Raw genomic sequence first — 25336 nt, 5'->3', positions numbered from 1 at the left:
TTGACAGGAATGGCATGACCGGCTTGTACGGAATAGAGTATGAGGATATCATACGGAAATATTCTTCTACAGCTTGCTGAACCTCTAAGGTTCTAGCTGCATGTATCAACTTCTTCATTCCTTTCTATCTTGAGCTTCTGCATCTCAGCTAAGCATTGGATATTATTCTCCCAGCCCAACTGCGGTCTTCCTGAAGGTCTCTTTCCATTAGGAATTAATTTTGAATGCTCGTTTAGCCATTCTCTCCTCTATCCATATAATCCATATAATTTAGCTTCTCTCCTCTATCCATATAGACATAATCTAGACATATTGATTATGTCTCCCTTCTCCATTCAACTGTTGTGCTATCTCTTACAGGTCCATAGACTTTTTTAAGGATTTTAATTTGCAAAAAAGATCTGCAACGCTTTTGCATCTTGTCTGTTATGCTCCTGGTTTCTACTTCATATAAAGCAATAGGTCTAATGACTGCCTTGTATATTTCTGTTTTAACTCTTCTTGATAGAATTTTGGAAGATAGTAAATGATGTAGTGAATGATAAGATTAATTGAAGGCAAAGAAAATGGCTGACGTATGCTTACCAAAAGCACCGAGATTTCTTTCAATCCCTCCACAGATATCTCCATAATGTACGTAATGAGCACTTGCTTATACGTTCACAATAACACAAACTATTGAGAAGCGGTCGGGCTGAATATTTCTCTCCTCCGTTCAAGGACACATGTTCCATATTTTGTATATACATGGTACACAGCCTGTGTTCTCACGTGACTAGATGTTTCCATAAATGAATTAGTCAAACTTCTGTACTGAACAAATTAAGTGAGTGACCTGTTGATATTCCATGCTCGCTTTTCCTATTATAAGTTGATTTTAAAATGCCAGCTTTAAAATATTTAGGGTAAGACTTTTTTTTTGCTGTCCTACGAGAATGCACGTCTGTCCTGATTTGATGTGGCACTTTGTGGTCGAGAGAATGGCGCCTCCGGTTTGTATTCAACAGGCTGTAGATTTATATCACATTCTGGCATTGTTTGTAAAAGTCTTTATGTGGTGAATGATTTTCACCGGTCTGCTTATTGGTCGACTGAAAAAAAAATCATGTTTAGTCTCTAGAGAAAGATTTTGGGTTATCTAACAGTTGACCCACCAGCTGAAGTAGTGGTAGTAGTAAGAGGAGCTTCTGTAAGCTTCAAACCTTCCATGTGTAAGTTAAAAAAAAAAAAAAAAAAAAAAAAAAAAAAACAGTTTTGTGCGTGCGCGTTTTGGCATTTAGCATGATACCGCGCTCTCGGGAAACGACAAGCTAAACATTACATTATCGAAAAATAGTCAAAGAAGATAGCACGGAGTCCGAATCTTTACATCCACTTGAATAAGTTGCGACGGCATTCTTGATCGATTTGTAACTGAGAAGAACACAAAGAAAGTCCACACAAGCCTTCTTTTTGAGAGACAAAAGTTAAAATAAAATTGTGAGATGGAAGTCTCCCACCCGCTAGATTTGAAACGGAAATATTCTATAACAAACAGCAAATGTCATGTGCATATGTTTAGAATTCATACTGGATAAAACTGTATAAAATGTATAAATAAAAGAAATGTAGAAATTCCTAAGAGTTTTAACCTCTTCTAAAAAATTGACCATTTTTTTAATTAGAAATCTTTTAAAACTCTTAACACGTCTTATAAAATCTAGTTTACATCAAATGTAGGTAATTAATTAATTTAACATGGGTGAATTATCCAGAACTAAGTACACCTTTGGACGTTTCAAATAAAGCTCCATCCGAACAAACAGAATCATATTAAGAAATTAGTAAGTCCCAAAGATTCAATTATCCTCTATCTCCTTCATTAACCAATAATCATTAATTAGAATATTTTATATATTAAAAATGAGAGCTCGATAAACCTAGGTAACAAAGAAGGAAAACTAATAACAGTTTAGCGATATCACCAAAGGTGTTCGCTTAGATAAAAACATCACAGTTATTACTTGGGCGTGAGCAACATGGCCTTGTGACGGGATATCCCTCTCCCATTATTTTTCTTTTTAAAATAGTTACACAAGAGTGCCGGAATGTTATAAATAAGTGTTATCTGAAGTAAGAAAGACTATAAACTTTATGGGAAAGATAAAAAGAAATGTTCGTTAATGTAGTGCAAGAAATGAGAATCTGTGAGGATAGCTTGGGTCACACATGCGTTACTAAGGTGTTTGTGTGATAAGTAACCTGCTGGGAGTCTGACATTTACTGATCCTACCATGAAGAACTTCAGCTAGCTCATTAGAATAATTCATGTTAGCCATCTAGAACCCGTTTCGTTATCGCTGAGAAACACGTAGGTAATGATAACAGGAAAGAAAATGAAAGCAGGTGTTTTTTTTTTTTTTTTTTTTTTTTTTTTTTTTTTTTTTTTATATATAATCAGAGGACCCGGTGGATGAACGACTTACTGGGTCATCTACCACCTCTAATGTTAACCGCGTTTCCCTTTCTACTGATTTATGGCATTAGTAGAATACTTCTGAGATATTGAGCATTAAAATATGCTTCAAACCAGAACTATGCCAGATTCTCACACACGTTCCATCACATTCTTATCCTAAATTTTGTTTTTGTTATTTATTAAAGTGATAAGTATGAGAGTTGAACTGTATTCGCTTTTAAAGATTAAATAAGTAACCTATTATTAAATAATTGTTTTTTTTTTAAAACAAAATTTAGAATTTCCAAAAGAAAATTAAATGCTATACTGAATAGCATTATTTCTTCTCCCTATTCCCGCTTCTATCTCTCTGAAGGTAAGCCAAACGGATTTTTGCTCTTGCCAAATGGTTTTTTGGTATACAAATCGGCTTAACTCTCGAAGAATGAAAGAATTTTTCCAACTTTTTTTTTTTTCATAATCTCGAAATTTTATATTTAGAGATTGTGAATCAGTTTTTGAAATTTTTGATCTTTTACACAAAATATAAAATAATGACAGAATTTGTTCAGGTAATGTTTGAGAATTGAAAAGCAATTCAGAAATATGTTCAGCCATCACTGCCGAGTATTACAGCAAAATTGAAAGAAAATGTGATATTGTAAATGTGACTGCGTTTAATTGGCAATCCAGAGGTGATAGTGAACCTTAGTATTTTATTGATTTCATTTGCCGCCATTTTTTGCACACTACTCCAAAAAAAATTCCGGTTATTATTTTGATACGAAACCTTCGGTCGGAAAGACTTGGGTTTTACTCTCATCTACGATGCAAGTATAATGAAGGTCCCTCAAAACCGGCCTGTTTTAAGGGACAAATCACACACATCTACAGATGTACTTCGAAGAATGATGGTATCTGCACTGATCCTCTGCTAGGAAGTAACTTTTGATTAATACTTAACTCGGTTCCAACTGGTATCCTGGATACTCCAGTATACGCCTAATAAGTAATCGTTTCTTGAAGGAAATAATTAACAAATCATAAAGAACATAAGATATCAAAAAAGGAATGAGTGTATTCTTTTTTTTTTCATCATCATCATCAAATTCCTGCCATGTACCCTCAAGGCGTGTACAGGATATGACAGTACTACATGAAAAAATTACATCATTACTAACTTTCTATCTACAATTTTCATCCAAATCAGTCTGTTACTTGTCAAGACTCCAACATTATCAGATCTTATATTTCTAATGTCTAAGGCACTTTGTACCGTATCAATCCACCAATATCTTGGTCTTCCTCTGGGTTGTATTGCTGCCAACCTTGCAGAGAACACTTGTTTTGCTAATCTTTCTTCATCAATTCTGTTTAAGTGACCATACCACCTGAGATTAGCTCTGCTAACGCATTCCTGGATGCTGACAATGTCAAGTTCTTTCCTAATATCCTCGTTTTTAATATGATATTGCCATTGATGCCATCTGTTCACGCCTCTAATCGTCCCCAGGACTCTCATATCTGTGGTCTCTAGACTTTGGTCAAGTGTTTTACTTCTGACCCAGCTCTCAGATCCATAAGTTAAAACTGATTTGAACATTGTCTTGTATACAGCTAATTTAGTGTTTCGAGTAATTTCTCTCTTATTCCATATGAATTTATTCAGTTGGCTTCCTACCATACCAGCTTTGCTGATTCTGTTGTCTATTTCTATATTTAATTTACCATCTTCAGTAAAAATCGTGCCTAAGTGGCTGAAATGTTTCACTTGTTCCACAGGTTCTTCATTCACAACACAGTTGACATTTTCAACGATTCTGCCTATTTTCATTGTCTTTGTCTTTTTATTGCTGACCTTCATACCATATCTATTACAACAGTTATTCAATTTAGTCAGAGAATCTTGCAGACTTGTAGCGGATTTATTTAGAAGTATAACATCATCCGCATAAAGCAAAAAGCTGACATTAACATCTCCAAATTCGATATCATGTTTAATACATGATACATAATGTGATCCATATAGATAATGAATAACAGAGAGGATAATGTACATCCTTGTCTCACACCAGATTTAACATTAAACCATCTTCCTGTACTTCCTTCAATTCTAACTGCTGACTTACAACTCAAATAAAGACTAAGTATTGCTTGATATAATGCCCCATTGAAAACATCTAACTGTAGCGTATTGAATAGCTTCTCTCTTGGCACTTTTTCATATGCCTTTTTCAAATCGACAAAACTTAAATACAGATCTTTGTTATATTCCCATGCTTTCTCGACTATTTGTCGTAAAGTGATGATCTGATCCTGACAGCCTCTATTTGGCCTGAATCCAGCTTGTTCTTCACCAAGCTTTTCTTCCACAATTCTTCTCAACCGTTTCTCAAGTATACTTGCATAGATCTTGCCAGGAACACTCATTAGGGAAATACCTCTGTAATTCTCACATTCAGGTTTATTTCCCTTTTTATATATGGGTTCTATGAGAGCTCTACTCCAATCATCGGGAATTCGTCCCTCTGTCCAGGCTTTCTGAACTATACAGTGCAGCCACTGTAAGACTTTTATACCACCATACTTCAGCATTTCTGGTCGAATATCATTACTCCTGCTGCCTTTCCACATTTCAAGCCTTTGATGGCTTTTTCTACTTCAAGTATGGATATGTATTCCTGCCTGCATGCCTGGTCAGTGTTTTTTACCACTGTGCTGTCATCACTGCTTGTTTCATTTAGCAGTTTTTCAAAATAATTACTCCATACTTCAAGGATATCTTTTTCTCCAGTTTTCACGTCACCTTTATCATCTCTAACTCCTTTTACAGCACTCTTTCCTCCATTTATAAGCTTCTTCAACAACCTCCAGAATATTTTGCCACCTTCTTGGTATTTATTTTCTATATTCTTGCCAAAGTCCTCCCATGACTTTTGTTTAGCTAGTATTCTTTTTTAAATAAGCTTTTTGTTGATAAAAGAAATCGAACCTGGTTGAAGTCCATTGACAAAAAAAAGTGGACTGCAAAAGGTTAAATTGTATTTGCATCTTCGTAATTTTTTTAATACTGGCAAAAGTAAAAGAAAACTCTTTTTTTTAAAAAAAAAAATTGCATTCTCTATGGATGTATTAAGCGATTGCATTTTACTGATATTATGGACAAAATGCAAACACTGGACATATAAATTCTCCTCCATAATAGGGCGGACTTATGTGGAGCCGCTTTTGGCCTTCTTACGACCCCCTTCCCCTCCCCATCCTTAGCCTATACCATTAAGATTTCTTCACCGTCATTAAAGAACTAAGTCGTTCTAAACCCCTTTCTTTTATGATGATTTCTCTTTCATCGATTATAGACTAGGAATGAACAGTAATTACTTATTTCAATTAAAATTCCATTTTGGACTTTTTTTAAAATCGAAAGGTTTATTTTAAGACAAAAGCGTTTTAAATCATTTGATAGGTTTCTGTCCAAAGTATTAAATATTATATAATATTAAGAGGATCTAAATTAATTTTTACTTAAAACAACCGCACAGATTATTATGATTCGTGTGCTCAACAGAGGGAAAATATATGATGTAGTTGACTTTGATAAACTACTCCAAGCAAAACAGAACCCACATTTACTAATTATATTGCGTTCGCTAACAGCACATTTCCTAAGCCGCCTCATTTATAATTCTACATCAATGGCGGCTCGTGGCTTGAAATCGTGGGGGGGGGGGGGGGTGCTGCAACTTTCGAAATATACGTCATACACGAAATATAAAAAAAAAACATGAAAAAATATTGTTTATTATCGATAAAATTATACAGTTTTGTATACAGTAATTCAAAATTAATTAAAAATAAAATCCATTCCTTTAATTGTAATTAAATGGATTTACAATTTTTGGACATTACAATTAAATCCTTTAATTGTAATGTCCAGATATTTAAAAAGACGGAGTAAACACGATAAGCACTACGAACAATCTACTACTGGCACAAACTGCATATAAACAACAGTGGAACTGCGCGACGGACAGTGCCGCATTACGCTAATAGCTCGCATCTCACTATGACGTGCATATGCTTGCTCGCGTAGCAATATAACACTGTCGTAAACACAGTGCTGCTCGCTTCCTTTGCCCTCCTAAATGCTACAAGATGGATTTTTATTATTTTTTATAAAAATAAGAGAATTGTATAGGATTGTTGATGATAAAATTAAATATTACAAGCAAATATAAATAAATTAATAAATATATTTATATATCGAGAAAAATTGGGGGTGCTGCAGTTCCTCAGTGTCTATGCACGAGCCGCCCCTGTCCTACATTAAGAATAAAGAAATTGGACATGTCAGTCTCAGAGTATCCTGTCAAATCATAGCAATCGTTCGCTATAGCATTAGAAAAAGTTATCTCCAGAAAAGTCATATTTTAAATGCTCATACAAATGGAAAACGTATCTTCAGGAAGTTGGATGATCCAGCATTTTTTGAACAATTGTAGCATTTTGTGTATGATAAATTGGAAAACAGTAGCTCTGTGAAAACGTTTGTTTTTCACACAGAAACATAAAAATTGGTTCCAGTCCAAAACGATTTGTAGAAATGCAATGGAAAGGAGCAACTTTATTTTTAAATATCCAGTAAAATTTGTTTTGTATTGACGCCATTTTTTTTTCATTTAATTGCATTATTTTAAACTTTTGAATAGTTGGACTAAATTTTTGGACAACTTTTGGATTGAATTTCTTTTCAAAAAAAAAAAAAAAAAAACTCATGAGTAGGTTAATGATTAGATAATCTGGAAACACTGTTCAACAGACCAAGAATGATAATCTATCAAGTCCCTCCAGGTTTTTATTAAACAGAGTGGTGATCTGTCTTGCGACTGGCAGATGAAAATCATAATGCCATCCTGAGATATTCACAGATGCCCATTTCACAGTCTGTAGATTCAAATCTGCATAACACTCATATATGGTAGTGAAAGTATTAATAGCGGGGGACGGTGGGGTGCCCGCTTGAAAATCCTATAACCTCTCCTTTTAAACATCAAACTTATCCATTCTCTTCCTGCCTGTTTTATTGCGGAGTAGAGAGTAACCCGTATGTGAGTAGCTATCTCTCTGTGATAATCTATCCTTTGGTATGGGAAGGTAAATTACTCCATTAGGATATTATAATGAAGAACAAATGATTAAGCTCACTGGATTTAACATTATCCCATTTAACAGAATTTGATTTTTTTTTTTAAACAGTTATCCTGTTTCCTAGCAGTAAATCATGTTAGAGAGTGTACGGGACAAGTGATTGATTGCAGCTGTATTGCTAAAATAATCGAGTTCGTTTTCCAATTTTTTTAAAACAAAACTATGGTGGAATTCTGCTAAGGGAATACAGAAAGCTCGGTTAGTATTTTAGATGCATCATTGCAACAATTTAACTGATTTATACCGAACACTCCCATGAGAATGATACGCCAGAATCAAAAGGAATCTTTGGATGATATTCACATCGTGTATAAGCAGCTTACAGTGGTCTGGGAAACAAGATATACCTTTAATTAATTTTCTATCCTAGACCATATCCTGGGGTTCTTTTGTCTGTCGTAAAGTCACTTCAGACACCTTTGAGAAAGTAGAAAAGCTTTTAGTCCTAGAAAACAGAAAACTCAGCATGGAAAATACATGGAATTTGCAGACATAAAGCACTGGCCTCAGAGCTTTAGCTGTTTCGGCATTAATTCAAATGACGAGAAGGCGCTTTATGGAAGTTCGTATTTGTTGGATTCCTAACCATATTAGAATTATAGGTAACATGAGGTTGCTACAGTTAGGTCAGCTGTTTCCCTACTAAATCTCATATGTACAGCATACAGACGTGAGTATCATCCTCTCCAGAACTCAGGATTTTCATCTCAATAGGCAACCCAGGTTGACAGCACAAACACATAGTCAGTATGCAAATTATGCTAGTTCATAGCCATAGTCGATGCCATCGTAATTTCAACACAATCAATGTTGGCAGTATAGAGATTAGAAACAAACTTTACCCGCTTAAGCCTCAAACGAAACTCGCAGAGACTGTAATCTACTTACGAACTCGTCGCCCAAGAGAGGAAGCTGTTCTTGCCACGCTCCACATAAGTCAGCTATGTTACATATATTGTGGGGTAATGACCCACCTATGTGCGAGCACTGCGACACTATTTTATCAATATAATGTCACCATTTTAATGAGTGCGTCCGTTATGATTGTGGCACCTTTTAATGCTTTTGTCTCTGAGTTATATTAAGCAGATATTAGTTGACAGATAATGCATCATGTTTCTAAAAGAGTTTCGCATATTCCTTATCTAAAATATATCTAATATACAGCTTAATACTAGAATTTGTGTATTTATGACCATAAGTAGCCGATGTATCATAAAAATCTAAGTAGTCACTCGACCAATCAGATTGGTTGACGTAATCACAAAAAAGCATACATTTTTAATTAGTTGCGTGGGGGAAAAAGCGCTATACGTTAAGAGATCATTTAAGAAGAAATTGAAGGAAATTTAAGGCAAGAAAAAATGTTATTATTCTTGTAATGTGTTACAATCGTCTGATTCGGGTTTAATTTGCGCATTAGTCGAGTAGTAATAATCGGAATTAAGAAACTTGCGTGTGGTCTGACACGAGTTTTTCAGCTTTATTTTCAATGCTTCCACTGCATATTTTATACTTCTAGTACATGTGGTGGGGATGTTTGAAGTAACCGCTAATGAATTCCGGAAGATCATGTGCGGCATACGTAATTATACAGAATGTGAAGATAATGTTATTTGGAAGAAGAAGTGAAACTGGTTTACTTCTTAAGAGAAAGAAGGGGGAAGAGATAATTATTGAATTACTATTCCCTGGTAGATTGTAACGGAGATATCCGATGATTTTGAAACCCAAGTGAAACGTGGAATTTATTTTTAATTCGAGAAATACTGCTTGCCTTACGTAATACTTTTTATTGATTTACTAAAAAAATAACTTAATCAGTATGGGATTCATCGTGAAAATATTGACATACCTTTTTTTGCACAGACGTTTAATTTGCGTATCTGTGTTATGAACACTTGTGGAGAGCATAACTATTTTGCAAGAGCTGAAGTTTTTTTCACTATTCAAGTTTGGTTTGCTTACGGTTACCACCATTTTTGGATAATATTTTTTTGTACTAGTCTCGCTCAAAAATCATAGCAATAATTCAAAGAACAATTCTTGCTCGATGATTCCAATATGTAATTACAATGGTTTTATATAATTCATCTACATAGTTGGAATTACATGGTCTCAATACAATGGTGGAGGCGGTTTTTTCCTTACTGGAAATGCAGGTAGGAAATTTAACTGAAGTAAGTTGACGGTGTCATACGCAGGTCGTAACTTTTCCTTCTAGAAAATTTGATTTTTAATTCCTGAAAACACACACCAGCCAGAGAACACATCTAATCGAAAAAGATAGACTTCGTAGCCTTAGCACTATGCTTCAGCTATAATTCTAACCACATCAAGAAGTTAATTATTAAGATGCAAAAGAAGAAAAGAAATAACTGCTATAGTGATTTATTTAAAGATATTTTTTATTGTAATCATCTTCCACTTACTTAATGATCCTTAATGATCTGTCAGGCCAAGTAAATTGGCTTCATAGAAACGTAATTAATGATAAAGTGATTAATCCTATCTACATTATTCTATATTAAATGCGTGTTTACTGTGGGTCGTTTCCTGTTTTGCGGGGTAAAAAACCTGAGTTTCCGGAAGAAAAAATCCTGCGATTTTCCGGCATGCCCTAACAGTTTTAGATAATTTTTATAAAGAATTTTTGTTGTCTTTTGACGTAATTCAAAGACTGTCTTCCACTCAAAGGGTATCGTTGCTACCGACTACGCTACGGAGGCAACCACGATAATGATAAAAATCTTGTCGAAATTTATTGCTATGCAGAATCGAGAAACACGAAGGAGCTAAACTACATTGCCATTACAACTGAGTATGGATGTTCCATCATCCTTGTAGTTAATCAAATATAATTACAAATAATTAAACCGGTCCGCTGATGTGATTATTTATAAATATCAAAATTAGTCGCTCAAAATGGGATCAATTATTTAAGTTTTGATTTATTCTATCAAAACTGAGATTCCTTTACGAATTTCAGTTTCAGGAAGCCCACCATGACGCAGATCATGAGTTGGAGTTACAACATTTAACATCGAATTTCTTGATTTGCATCTCTTAAGTGAGCGAAATACGAATGGCAGCGTCTCACCGGGCTATTGACAGCTCGTGACCTCTAAGGAGCCCATATTAATGACATGGTTACAAAAGTAGTCGTGAACAACCGAAGGTCATAGAACACCATCAAATAACCTGATGGTTGTACCGGTATCTGTGTGTCCTGTATACGTCGGGACCATTAGCATAACTGGTACAGCCAAAACTATGATTAATGGCTTGCTAATTAATAACTTTCGATGCGCTGTATATTTATCGAAGAACACGTCCAGTATCTAACAATGACGTGAGATGCAAACAATCCAGAGTGGAATGTTGTATTGTGACATATGAACCTTTAATTAAAATATAATTTGATCTAAGGCATTAATTGCTGGGAAAATAATATTACTCCTTGCGCTGTGCATGTCCAAGATATTTTAAAAGCGATCAGATTATTTAAAAAATATCTCAAGTATTTTAGACCGTAGATCCGGTTTTAAAATCTCTTCTTATCTAGATTATTTTGAAAGTCATTAAATGTATATTAATGGATTTAAAATCTAATTTTATTATGCAGTATTTGAATCTAGACTGTAGTTATTCTAGTCTCTAATAATGGGAACTTCCTGTAGCGAAGTCAAAAACTACATTTTTGACTTCGAAGTTGTATTACAGCTCTAGTATCAGACATTGCAGTTGTATTTATTCTCTTTTATTCTAAGGTTATCTCGTGATCTGAAGCTTGGACCACCCGTGATATTTCTTCTTAATTGTAATATTTTTTTCTAGCCATCTTTTCCACGATCTTATTCTTTTTTTGATATTTTATTGCCCACTATAGAAGTCAAAGAATCTGATTGGTTTTCTCCCTTATGTGGATTCACTACCCTACTCTTTGAAAGCTAATCTTGATTTCAGATCGATCATGTTTCTGACCCCTTTATTTTTATACTATTTTTGCAATGCTATTTTGATACTGCAGTTAAGAATGTTGTCTACACATTATTTAATTATACAAGACTTTCTAAAAGAAAATCTTGTATAATTTCCACTTTTCTAAAAGAAAACCGTCAAATTATATATCGCAGTAGGTTGCACATTCTTTTTATGCATAACTAACCTGGCTATTGTTACCACGCTATGAACATTTTATTCCTTTTGTGAGCCAAATTCAGTTGTTGTCGTTCATATGCTTTGAATGCAGAAACAAATCTCGCTTATTTAACATCAGTATTCTTGTTGACTGTCAGAAAACTCTTCTTACACACAAAGAGACACTGGATTTCTCCAAGAGTCGCAACACCAGGGCAAATGCATCGAATTTAAATTCTGCGCGGATTGCAATAGGATTGAAAAGTTTTCCAGAAATAGTCACATAGCTTTAACGAAACCGTTGAGAAGAGTGTTCATCTTGAATTATTCAGTTTATGGACAGCTTTGGATAAGTTACTAAAACATTTTTCAAAAACGTACGCAGCGAGAGAATGCAGAGTTTGAAGGAACACTCAGCCAAAATAGGCTAGGAATGGAGAATTGCATTTTGACGCTTAAAGGCTTCTTTTCTAATAAAGTCTGACGAATTTTTGTTATGAGCTGCTGTAAATTGATAGGTTAGTTTGCTTTTTCATGATTCATGATATAAACCCCCATCCCTTTTCCTTCTCCAAAGAAGATTTCACATTAATCATTATTAAGTGTCTGATGGGAAGACTAGACGCATCGTGACGCGTGTATTAGACACGGTTAGTTCTGCTTCTTAGATATTTGTTTTAAGTACCTTTAGGAAAGACTTTGTTCTTACTGTCTACAGAAAAAAATTGCTTTACTTAAATACTCGTCTGTTGATCAAATAAGTTTTCGTTTAGTTTTTGTAGTCATTATAATTTGATCAAATACCAATAATATTACATTTAGAGAAAGAGTAGAGAACTTTTATTAAATTTTTTATTAATTAATTTAATAATTATGTTTATTGAATAAAATTCAGTATTAATTCAGTATTAATCCAGTAAAAATCATATTTTAGTGATTTTTACTGGATTTTACTAAGTTATGTACTGCCAACAAGCTGTTAATTGATGGCAGTGTTTAGAGGAAATTCAACAGCAAATTGAATCCACGTCCCCACGAAGCCTTCAATTCTTATCTACAACGCTCAGATATAATTCAATTCTTATCTACAACGAAGATATAAGTTTAAGATGATATGCTTTAGATAGTCATGTTTTATTCCTGTGCACTTGCAGCTTTTTCTGCGCGAGAACTATTCCAAATGAATGTTAAATGATTTTCTAATTTTCTCTGAGTGTATTTACAAATAACTTTTTTCAAATAAAAATTCAACCATCGCACTAAAATAAATTTACATTAATTTTATGCAAAAAAAAGGGAATTTTCGTTTAAATAAGATTATTTAGACTATAGTTATATAAAATTTTTCTGCGCTAATAATACTTTTGTTTCGATAGAAACTAGAGCAACTACAAGAAGCTGTACTGGACCTAGTCATAAAGTTCCTATGAGTTGAAATATGCATCCTATTGATTTCTATCAATGGCGTGCAGTACAATGAACTTGCATACGTACAACGAAGAATAAGTATCCTGGGAAACTGGCTTGACGAATTAATCTTTTCCATGACAACGCACGGATCTCGTGGTGCCTAAATCATTTTCAGGAATATAGGGAAAAAACTATACGATGTTGAAATAAATGAAGCGTGTTATAATTTAAACCAATCCGGATGTGATCTTAGCTTATATACTACTAGGCTTAAATTCATCAAAAGTTTCCCCCATATTAAACTATAACTGAACTAAGTTTCCCGGGAAAAAGACTTCCTTTTCGCTAACTTGACTTCCTTTGGAAGGTGATAAGAAATAGCAGAAGAGAAAACAGTAGGTAGTCGTTCGTACTGGAAATAAGCGTTTCACTCCGCTGACGGTGGTTGCGAAGAAATGAACATTTTGTTTCCAAGTAGTCCTTTGATACTACTTATAAAGAAACGGTGGTTGAGTCGTGTAAGAAATGAGCATCAACAAGAAAATAGAACAAGTCAGAGACATGCTAGTAATATATGTGATAACTTAAAGGATTTTCCGCACGTTCTGCTCATGTCTCAGTGTCATATTATCGAATAAAGATTTGTTTAAACGCAGCATTAACAAATTAGAACGTTTAATTAAGATTAGAAATGGAGTCTTCTCTCTCTCTAGAATGATTTTATGTTGCTTGACCTAATTTCTGTTTCCGCCAGCCAGAAACAAGAGTTTAAAATCAGCTGTGGTCATTTCAATTATTCTAGCAGTCATAGAAGTGTTTAAATCTCCTAATTTATCTCATGTATTTTCAAATGTATTTAGGACAGTTGCACTTAAAATTAAACCACAGTTTTAAAATGTAAATTAAACATCATTTTAAAGATGTATTCTTTGGCATGAATAAGTGCTTGTATCAAAAATATTGCCTTTCGGTGTTCGAATAAGTTGGGTTCAACGTCGATCCATAACCATTAGTAATTAAACTCTGCTGCATTAAAATCTATTTTTAGCATCAATTTATTTTTTAACATTATTAAATTTCATTATTTAACATCAATGAAATTTAACAGTGCTTGATAGAGTAATTAAGTTTAGCGGAAATGAGCTACACTATAGATGCGATCATTTGCTTGAAATATCGATATCTAGGAGGAGATATAAGAATGCCAAACATTCTTACTGCATGCATCTCAAACTCTTTCACCTAATCTAGAACGGAACAAAACTGAGTGTCTCGGTAGCGAGGCACTACTCACTTTTGTAATTTAGCTATGGAGTTGAACGTTCCTTTCAGGAAAACTTAAGATTTTTCCATAATTTTTAGTATTCTTTAAGCTCTTTCTGTGCGAAGACATGGAATGTAATTAGTTAAGATTAACCTTTGACATTTAACTAAATACCTGGGACTTGTAAAGCCCCAGGTGTTTATATCTGAAGGGTCTTCCTTTCTAGCTGTCCACTAATGAGAGAAGTTAATGAGTCTTGAAACCTCATCAGATGGAGACAGTAGCTTTCCTGCACTCGTCTATTGTTTTTCGGTTTGAAGGTTTTATTTATTATTTTAAGCTTCTATAACTTTAAAGTATTTTTCGCTTTCTTGAGGATTGTATAAGGGATACCAAAGAAATAGGACAGAATGCTATTAAAAGCGAAAATTTATACAAAACACACCTTTCGAAATGACATGAAAAGAATTATTTTGTATCTCATGCGTTCACACTTCGTTTTTGAAAGAGTATTTTAGTGTTATTGGTTGAATATTAATTTAGTTGATTCGAAGACAATTGCAATTCCATTCGATGGTTAGTAATTCTATGGTCTCATACGGCGGTTAATTTTTTTCTTCTCGGAAACTCGGTTTTTTTTTTTTTATTAGGCTAGACAGACAAACCAGCCAAAGAAGAACACATTGAACTTTACAGACGTAATACGCTGGCTTCATAGCCTTAGAAGTCGTTTACGGCTGTAATTCCAAACTATCGGACCGTCATAGAAGGGACAACAGAAGCTCTTTCAAGATAGTTGTTGACCACACGCAAAAACAGTTTGTTGATACCCTTGGAATGAGTTACAACTGATCATGAAACTTCTCGTCGAAGAGAAAGCTAAAACGTATTACAAAAAAGAAATCCATGAATAGCGGCTTAAGAAACATTTTGTAGAAGAAAAGTGGATGTTTCGACTGATGCTGCTCTGGAATTCAAGGCTCATTACTTAAGACTTGATCAGGGAGTTTCCTGTTGGTCTCTTCAGTACGTGGAATTTTTAGCGCTGTTGAACTGTGAAAAATCAAAAAATCAATGGAATAACTGAGGAGTTTGAAAAAGGCATAAACTTTTCCCGCTGTAGGAACAAAAATATAACTTCATAATAAGACTGAAGAGCAGTCCATTGACACTTGAGATGGCCATTTACTTAACGACCATCTTTAAGATAAGACGAGTTAAGTTTAAAATAAGACAGATGCATAATTAATATGCTTTGCTTTCTATCGGTCTTTTAAGAATACGCTTGCTCCCATTTTTTTTAAAATTAGGTATAAAATATCAGTTTGCATAAAGGAACATTAAGGTTTTATTAAAACGTATTTCGTTTCAAAACTTAAGTAAAATTCATTATAGTAAACAGCGCTACGAAAAGTTCAATTGACTATAAATTGCTTCACAAGACAGCCCATTTATTCATCTGCAATCAATCTGTCAATATCAGATCTATGCACTCCACTAATGTATTTTATTTAACGGAACAATAATCGTTTATCTTGACATCCATAGATAGCTATTGTCATACAGTGCAGAAAGGTACTCAAAAATCGAACATTCCTTTCCAAGATGTAATTTAGGTGGTCATACTTCACATGAATAAATGATAGATGCTGTCAAAAGATAGAAAATCTTATTTCAATACCACGTCACGGCTACTGAATTTAACCTGTAATATTAATAGTTAAAATCAATCCTCGGAATAAAATTACCCCGTCGAGTGTTTTCCGAATTCACTGATCATTCCACTTTCTTTCAAACACAGTCAACCCTAGCTATTTCGATTAATTATAGTTTATAACTTGCGCAAAGGGTGTTAGTATACCTCACGACAGTAGCTATCCTTCTTCTCTCATAGTCTTTCTTATTGGAGTAGATAAAGCGAAAATCAATCACTTCCCAAGAGTCATTCCCTTCCCAATAATTAGTGAACCTAATTGAGCTTAATGTATTTTATGAGTTTCACATCGACATCCGATTTTAGTTTACTCGGATGTAAAATCAAAGACAATAACTTTTCTCTTTGCAAAAATATTCACTAAGAACAGTCATATTGAGGTAACATTCCAAATTCAATTACTTGGTAATGATGCTACTTGCTAGCCGCCAGATGGCATTAAAGTTCAATGTCGGTTATCCATATATTACAAAATCATGAAATAATTATGACTCATTATATTAAATGATTTTTTAGCTTGAATAATAATACCTCTTCCCCCCATAGAAGAAAAAAAGAAATAAAAATTATTACAGTCTGATTGGTTTTAAAATTTTCTAATTTTATAAAATTCTGTAAAATAAAAACATAATTAAAAAATAAGAGGATAAAGTTGTTACAAAACTGTTACAAAATTATGTTTTTCGGTAATTTTGTAACAGTTCCTATCTAACTAATCTATCTAACTTTCTCTATCTAACTTGTCCCTGAAATGATCTCTGAAAGCAAATACAATGTATCAGGTCAACTTAGCACAATTGTAAGAATTCCAACACAAGCTACTTTATATCTAGTTGAAAGTAAAAGAATTCTCAAAGTATTAGAACATCTAGCTCTAGTATACATAGTTCGTATACGGTTAATTGTTCCTAAATATTAAAATCATTTAGCCGTCACCTTTATAACCTGACCTTGCACTTTAGGAGGGACTGATATATCTAAAACGACATCACGTCTCTTTATGAAGTTTAATTTTCTTAGAGCAATGGGAAATTAACTTTTTTATATTGAAAATGCTGTGCCCAGACATGTTACAAATCATTAAGAGCAAAATAAGAATATAATCTAGTTACTGATTGCTTTATCTTATGATAAAGCAATCAATAACTAGATTATTGATTACTTTATCATGCTATAATCTGCAATTATGAAGGGTGAAAATAGAAATGAATCTATCGGAACATTTTAAAAAATAATGACATAACGTGTTTTGAAAATCTTGTGACGCATGAAGGGAACAAGAAAAATATAAATGCCCGTATGAGAGAGAAGAGTCGCAAAACTTATAATTTAAGGATTATAATTTTTGAGTCAAATGACTCTTCTGCAGCGGTATTTTCAACCAACAAGCTGCGAATTCGAATCTTATTATGGCAGGCGATTGTTAATATCTTTATGCGGTGTATGATGCCTATTGACCTCCGCTTAGTGCAAACCTAAATTAGCTTGATAAATTATCATGTTGGACCCGGCTTTTACCTATCAATTTCGTGTATGGGATTATGAAAAAAAAAAATTTGAAGTTAGTTATGATAGAAAATTCTATTCTGAGAGAATTTCTAATTACAAAATTGCGGTTTGTAATTGTCTATGTAGAAGTAGTTATTCTAATTTAAGCTTCAACTTCAAATGGAGATAAAATAAATAATAAAATAACTGTTCATATGAGATTGGAGTTTTGCAAAATATCTAATCTATATCCCCCCCCCCCGATTACTCAGGAAAATCTCAAGTTATACAAATAGGTCGAGTTAGATGGAATCGATTTTGGAATCCATTTTCTTTCTGGCTTGCATTTTATCTTCAAGCTGTCAATTGTTTGATTTATCGACTTAGAGAAAGTCTGGGTCATTGTGTATGTGCGCTTATAGAGGGATCATGACATGACCAGTAATGCAGAAAAATGGAATTAACTGCGATGCCTAAAATAGAACCAGTATTGAACGGTAATAAAAGAGTGATAAAGTAAAAAAAAAGTAATCTAACACAACAACAAAAATAATACACAACGTTAAATTGAAGCAATGTAAATGGCAAAATTCTCAAGTTTCAAATAAGAATTAAGATCCCAGCATCAAAGTTAGAATGTTTCATGTTGTCGAGCGCTTGTTGAACCTGATAGTAAGAAAGGTGGTTCACTCTAATTAAGTTTTTTTGTTTTTTTTTACGAAAACATGTTTTCGACTTCTTTAGTTTTGCAGAAATTAGGAGTTTCCAAAATAAATCGATCATCCTCCATCATGCGTTTCTGCCTGCCAGATTAATTCGTGATTGCCTGGACTGGATTTTGCCCGCCTTCTTTAACAGTGGTCGTCATTTTGCTTACTTTTATCCTGTAGATTCGACAAAGATTGTTGATGGTAACTTACACGAAGTATTGTTTGATTACTTTAACAAAAACAACACCAACTTATCGTGAAAGAATTGAGCCATTTGCTTTATGACTGTTTAGTTTCCTAATTCAAGAGGGTGATCGTAAGTGAAGAAAAACCGATGTTTTAAAGCAAAGATTTCCGTAAAAACAGATAAATATCCCCTTTCTCAAAGGAATTAGATGAATTTTTTCGTCTTTTTTCTTGGTAAGTTAGAAAATCGTTAACAGTGGAAGTATGTTTTTTCAGATACTTAACCTTTAGCAGTTTAAAAACTTAATTTGCGATTTCTGCAAACACTCCAGTAGATTAAAAAAAGATTCTGTTGGAGAGCGAAGTAATTCCCGTATCCTACTAAAAAAGATAATGGGAATAATCAAATACAGTACCTTATGAGGCAGCTACAAGAGCACTTATTTCAGAAAAACTTCACTGTTGTAGAGAATAATCTAAAAACATTCTTGTACAAATAATTCTTTCTTCATTTTCTTGATGATTTCATTTTTAGACTACAACGGATTCAGTTTCTTTATTTTAATCATGAAAATATTCTTTTTTAATGGTCGATATATATAAAAAGAGAAACAAGCAAAATGAAAGAAGAAATATGTTAGGAATGATTTTGAAAGTAAAGTGAATTGTCATTAGGTGTGTTTCAGCAAGCATGAATTAGATGATGTATAAGTACAGTATTTAAATTGGAGTGCCTTCATAGTTCAGTTAGTGAAGATGAACATGGGTGGGAAAGATTTGGGTTAAATTTCTGTCTCAGCATGAGAGGAACTTATTTGTAAGAAATTCTTCAAACAAAGATGAGGTAATTGTTCTTAAGTGGTGGAGTTTGTCTTCAGCAAACAGGCAAATTAGTCCCATTCACACTTGTAAATATTTGCCTAGCTAGCGAGCAGGATAGGATGATTATTATGTTGAACAGTTTTGATAAAACACATTTGTTTTATTTATTAATCTGTTCAACGCTTTTGTTAGTATAAAACTAACACTCCAAAGTAACTTCTTTATATTTATTTCTGAAGAAACTTAATATTTAATTAAAAATTTAATTAGGAAAACCAATGTCGCTATTATGCAGATGTACACTTTATGAATTAGAGACGACAGCTTAATTTTGATTTCATGATTAAAAAAATATTCTTATAGGATAAATAATACTGATAAATATCTTTCTGCACGAAAACTAAATTTTAGGACATCGTTACTTTAGCATTAAGATCTTTTCATCCTCTGAAATACAAAAACACACAGCAAACAGCTCATACTGAAGAAAGTACTTAAGAGTGTTCATAATGTTAAAAAAAGTAGTTCCTATAAGTATTCAATGTTTCTGGATTATTTAGCTTTCTTAATTTAATTTTAAGCAAAGAGCAAGAAAGATATTCACTTCAGTAATCGAAGTGTGAAAATGATCCAAGACACTCATAAAATGCATTTCGGAATAGCACTTTTGTGCAGCGATGTTCTTATCGTAGCAATTGAACCGAGAGCTATTTGGACAGTATTATTATGTAGACAGTATTGGTCATTTGCAGCATTTACGAGTAAGTTTGTATTGTTTTGAATAGCCACAAAAATCAGTCCGATTTATACCAGAATAGAAATGGATGGCTGAACAGAGTTTAGTAAAGATACTAAATATTCTATTTTGTTAACATACGTCCAGCTAGAGAGAAATTTGACACGTAAGAGCAGATAAAACTAATCCAATAATTAAGCATCATAAGTGTCAGTTTAATAGGGATGGACAAAATTCCCGAGAAATTCATTATGCGATAGTTTTTGAAAAAGTTAGTTTATTCTAACTTTTTATCATTTAATGGTGGTTCAATTTAATAGTTTGAGAAAAAATGTTTTAATGTACATTTCAGAAAAATGAAAATAATGCATACGATGTGAAGTTTACCGGATGATTGTGAACAACCGTTTTCATGTTATTATCTGCGCCGATGTGTTCCTTCACCTCGACACACACGCACACACAGCTGACACAATATCCGACCGCTCGCTTAGCGTTTCGTACTATTTGAATCTACGGAGTAGTTAAAGAATGTTCCTTCCCCACCTCCCTTTTAAGTACGCTTCTCTCCCCTGCATGAAGCTATTTACACAACGATTAGCACCGAGTGTCAAGCGGAGTATGGATGACAAGGTGTTTGACCTTTCGCATCTTTTATTTCCTCAATGGATGAAAACATGACTGACAGTCGCACAACCTTATTCTGAACGAAAATTGATACACAGAATTACTCCAAAGAAAGTTAGTTGTAGAGATAGATCAGATCTTTAAGTTGATAAGCACGTGCTTGTCTCCTAGCAACCGCGTGTTCTTCAAACGAAGCTATTAGAGAGAGAGAGAGAGCAAACACAAGGTTACTTACAGTGTTACGACCAGAGGACTGACGTTTTCCGGCACTGAAGTGAGATTCAGGTTGGAACAGTCCACTCGTAGCACGTGTTTGGGTCCAACTCGGGTGCACACACACTGTTTAGGGCACGGCAACACGGTTCCGTTGTGCGCCGCGGACGGCAGGGCACCCTGTCCGGTCGCCGTGAGCGAACAGGAGGCAAGGATCGTCACAGTTAGCAACCATGGAGTCGCAGATGGATGGAACGAAAGAACCACAGCTGCAGTCGTCCTTCGTCGTGGGCAGCATTGTCGCCTGGAATCGAGCGATCGGCGGCAGCGACGACGACAGGATAGGATCATGAGCGCCGATGATGGCACCGATTTTTTTTTTTTTTTTAAAGGACACTCAGGGAATGTCAACGGGGGGTTTCCTGGTGGTGTTTCAAGAACCGACGAATGACCTGATGAGAGTAGTCATCCACATCACCCCGCTGCCGTCATACGTCCTCGGTGGTTGTATCATGGAGGGTGCTTAGAGGTTCGGCTGTTGACTGACACCGCCACCAACCACACGATTTATCGTTTGCCAGACACACTGTTGGTTCAAAAGGATACCACGTTTTCAGTGACGCTCCCGAAATGTTGTGTGTAATGCTCTGCTTACCAAGTCGTCTGCCTTCTGACGTCACTTCTCCAAAACCCGGTCAAAGGAGCGCGACAGCCCGCAGCCATGCGCACACTGACTCTCGGAATTTAAAGGTACGTCAACAGCAGCTTAGAGGAAGGTTTGCTGCCTGGATTCGCCGCAAGGGAGAGGCGGGAAGAAAGGGAAATTTATCTAAATGTACACAAGAATTGAAAGGATCGATTGTGTTCTACATTCATTTCTGGTGAGTCGTTCGTGCTGTTACGACAAGCAGGTGAGCAAAGGGAAGGCTCCCCGTCGAGTAGAGAGCGAAGGCCCACCAGCTGTTACTACCAAACTGGTCATTTAACTTGGATATTAGTTATAATTGGTTATTGTACTATTCCAGAAACATTTAAGAGCCAATATGGCTTTCTATCAAAGAACAGTGTAACAGGAAGAGCTCTCACTGAAGTTCTCTTCAGTTTTCGATAGAAGAGATTCAACTTTTATGAGATGTAATGAAACACCTCAGTCGAAGTTTAAATCTATCCGAAAGTCGTCACACGAGGGAATTAATAGCTAGCTTACTGGCTATAGCCCTCTAGTGAACAAATAGGAATATATTTATTATATTAAAAATAAACAAAGGATGGAAAGAAGAAATGTCACCTAAGATAACAGGAGGCTTTGAAACCTCGAATGGTTTATGACTATATCCCTCCTCTCCATGGGAGCCGTCTTTGTTCAAAGATTTATTACTTTCGGTTTAAATCTTTTCTTTTTTATTCCTTCCCCCTTTAGATTTTTTTTATTCGGTTCACTCCTAGAAACTAAAGATGACGTATCAAATGTATGGAAATTCAAGTCATCCCACGTTCAAGGCTACAAACATTTCAGATGAGACACACGCACGGATCAGACAAAGAAATTAATTATTACATTGAACAGAATACGAAGACTCAGCTGGTGCTTACTCGTTCGCATGTTTCTCTTCCTCCCCACCAAACAGCTTATGTCTGTAGCATCATGAAATATTAATAAGAGTTCCGACTTGTTTTGCTGTACTTTTGCTTGTGGGTGGCATTTTTTTTTTATCTGACTTAGTGAAACCCACTGGAAGGAAAAGTATGCATAATAAGGCTAAGATCAAATAAAAGGACAGATCGAAATCCCTTATCATACAAGGATTACACATCCCTCCATCGTATCGAGTATATTTACAGCTTTATGGAAACAATTACATGCATTACAGATTTTCTTAGACACGAGTTGTAATAATCATTTTAACAATAGTTCATGTTATGTGTTCAAAACGCCTAGCTATGTTAGGTTCTAATCTGGTCAATACAACAACCTATCGTTGCAGATTGTAATAATGGTAGACCAACTATTGTCCTAAACCATAGCATGATTATTAGGTGAGCAAGGACGCCGAACTCGCTATTGAAATTCCCTGAAAATTTATCGTAAACTTATATGAAATACTCGTATACGGCATCTTGGTGACTTGCCAGATGACTTTTTTTTTTTTTGCATGCTAACCTTCTTGACTTCTCTTTCCTGTTTTGTCCAATGCCCCTTTATGTTTATTTTGAACGACCACGTTGGTCTCTACAGCTTTAGTTGCATGCACAACATTGTGTAAACTCCTAGTTTCTTTCTCAGAGAGTGTGGTGGTTTATCTGATCTTAGGAATGTTGTTAGTCTGTTTACTAGAGCGCAGGCTGCGTTTATTGTTTTATTTTAGACTAGAGTACTTCTGTGACATTTCGTTATGTATGGAGGATGGCTGTTCCTTTATTGGAGTGTATGTCTCTATTAGGGCCGTCTGTTTTTTGGTATGGTATTTTCTTAACAAAATGGTAACGTCTAGATGTTGAGGTTCTTGTTACTTTACGGCTGGATTACTTTTGATGATTTCCGTTCTTTTTATCAGTGTTCTTGTTATTCCTTCTTTGGCAAAAGAATAGATTATGTTGCGATGCTGAAGGGAAATATGTGTTTTCCTGTATATTGTGTACATGAGTGTGGTTAGAGCTCTTTTAGTTGTTCAAGAATACTATCCTATTTATTTCGATTTCTGATATAAATTGTATTCTTGGGACATATTTCATTCAAAAATGGGAAAAAAACTGGTGCAGTTATTCTTGGGCAAATAACGATGAAAATATCATTAACATATTTAATTGCTTGAATCGGCATTATGTCATGCAATTAAAATTGCACATGAAAAGCATATGAAAAAAAAAACGTTATACTTGCTTTCATTTAAAAACAGTAAAAATATAGGTTATATCTACTGTATCTTTTATTCATCTTGACTTGAACGTCATGCCACATTATCTTCAATAAATGTTTATTTTGTTCAGTTATACTAGTTCTATTATCAGTGAGATGATATATTATTAATAATACGCGTTTTGATGAAACTGAAAATGTATTAAGCAAACATTATGCTAATCACTTTTCGCATACTTTTTTCCGTGTCATAAAGTAACATTTTTGCAAACCTGAAACTAAGTCTAGACAAGTTTATTACAAAGGCTAAATCTAAAAAATTTATAAATGACCAGAAGTGCGATCCACTGTTAAACTAATATTGGTGCTAGGAATCAGCTTCACCACTAAGCGATAGAATTCTTGAATGTTACTTAAGTTTGGATGTTTTTGCTGTAAAAACTTCCCTAATTGCTAACATTCCTTTCTTGGCAACAATGTGTGGTATTTCTATTTTCTAATTTTAGAAACTTCGGCGAAACATAGCGGAATTCTGAAGTGATAGTTGTTACAGCACCTAAAATAGCAGGCACCTCAGTCGCGCAGTCGCAAACACAACTTCACGCTTATCGTCTCATTCGAAAGACCTGGGTTCAAATCCCGTCTAAAACGTAATGAGCTTTTATAAAGATTTTCAGTTACGGTGAGTTACTGGATCTTATACGAACCTGTCAGGATTTTGCTTCCGAAAACTTGAAGTTTTCATCCTGCAAAATACAAACTAGCTGGAGAACACACATTTGACAGTGCTGACCTTGGTTGTTTCGGCGATCATTTCAACCACTACCTAAAATAGCACACAAATTCTATTCTGCTTTTCTATTCGTATACGTTATAAAATGCTAATACTAGAATTGTGTAAACAATTGCACCACTTATAATATCACGTGATCCGCATGCATAAACCTAGGTAAAAAAATCTCGTGAAATGTAGCTTAGTATTAAGCCGAGATTTTTTATTTTTTATACTCCGCTCACTTCATTTCTATACTGCTAGGCTTTTTGGAAAGGAGCGATAGAAAAAGTTTCAATAAATTTTTAGCAGCGAACGTTTCTATATCTAAAAGAAGGAAGCCATCTTAAGTCAGAATATAAATGGTTGATATAAACGAACGATGCTCTAAATTTATGCAGTGTGTGGGTTACGTAGGAAGAAGATAAAAACTTGCTTCACGATAAACTAATAAGCCGAATTCGATCTCATCGATAAATCTACAGGCTTATCACGCGCTCCGTATACACCCCTGTTGCTCAAGAGCCAATAAATTGTGAATAGATAACGAACAAGTTGATAACACGTAGGAACTTCCGTTACCTCGAAATAAATTTCTCACACGTGACACAGTTCATAAAATATTTATAGAATATTGATATAGATAAATACGATGCATATATTTATAAAGAAGAAGAAACAAGAAACCGTTCTTTTCAGTAGAAAGAACCTCCTTTCCTTGTAGATTTGATCGAATCAGGTTGTTGAGTTGA

At 34.5% G+C, this 25336-nt stretch overlaps 1 protein-coding gene and 1 long non-coding RNA gene across 2 annotated transcripts in view; one reads left to right on the top strand and one right to left on the bottom strand.

The window, feature by feature from the left end:
- The window catches only part of LOC150092790 (uncharacterized), a 146593-nt gene extending 125072 nt beyond the window's left edge, over positions 1-21521 (bottom strand). Inside the window, exon 1 of the mRNA XM_090414804.1 lies at positions 20978-21521. Within this exon, the coding sequence (XP_090270930.1) occupies positions 20978-21306 (329 nt within the window). The 5' untranslated portion in view covers positions 21307-21521. The remainder of the gene's footprint in view (positions 1-20977) is intronic.
- Positions 1-25336, top strand: part of LOC150092789 (uncharacterized) — a 160564-nt gene that overhangs the window by 104007 nt on the left and 31221 nt on the right. The gene's annotated exons all lie outside the window — the stretch shown is intronic.

This window comes from Typopeltis vanoorti, chromosome 25 (genome assembly GCF_054136105.1).
Source record: "Typopeltis vanoorti isolate ZY-2024b chromosome 25, IOZ_Tvanoo_1.0, whole genome shotgun sequence".
Lineage (NCBI taxonomy): Eukaryota > Metazoa > Arthropoda > Arachnida > Uropygi > Thelyphonidae > Typopeltis > Typopeltis vanoorti.
This window is presented reverse-complemented; position numbering and strand designations above follow the sequence as displayed.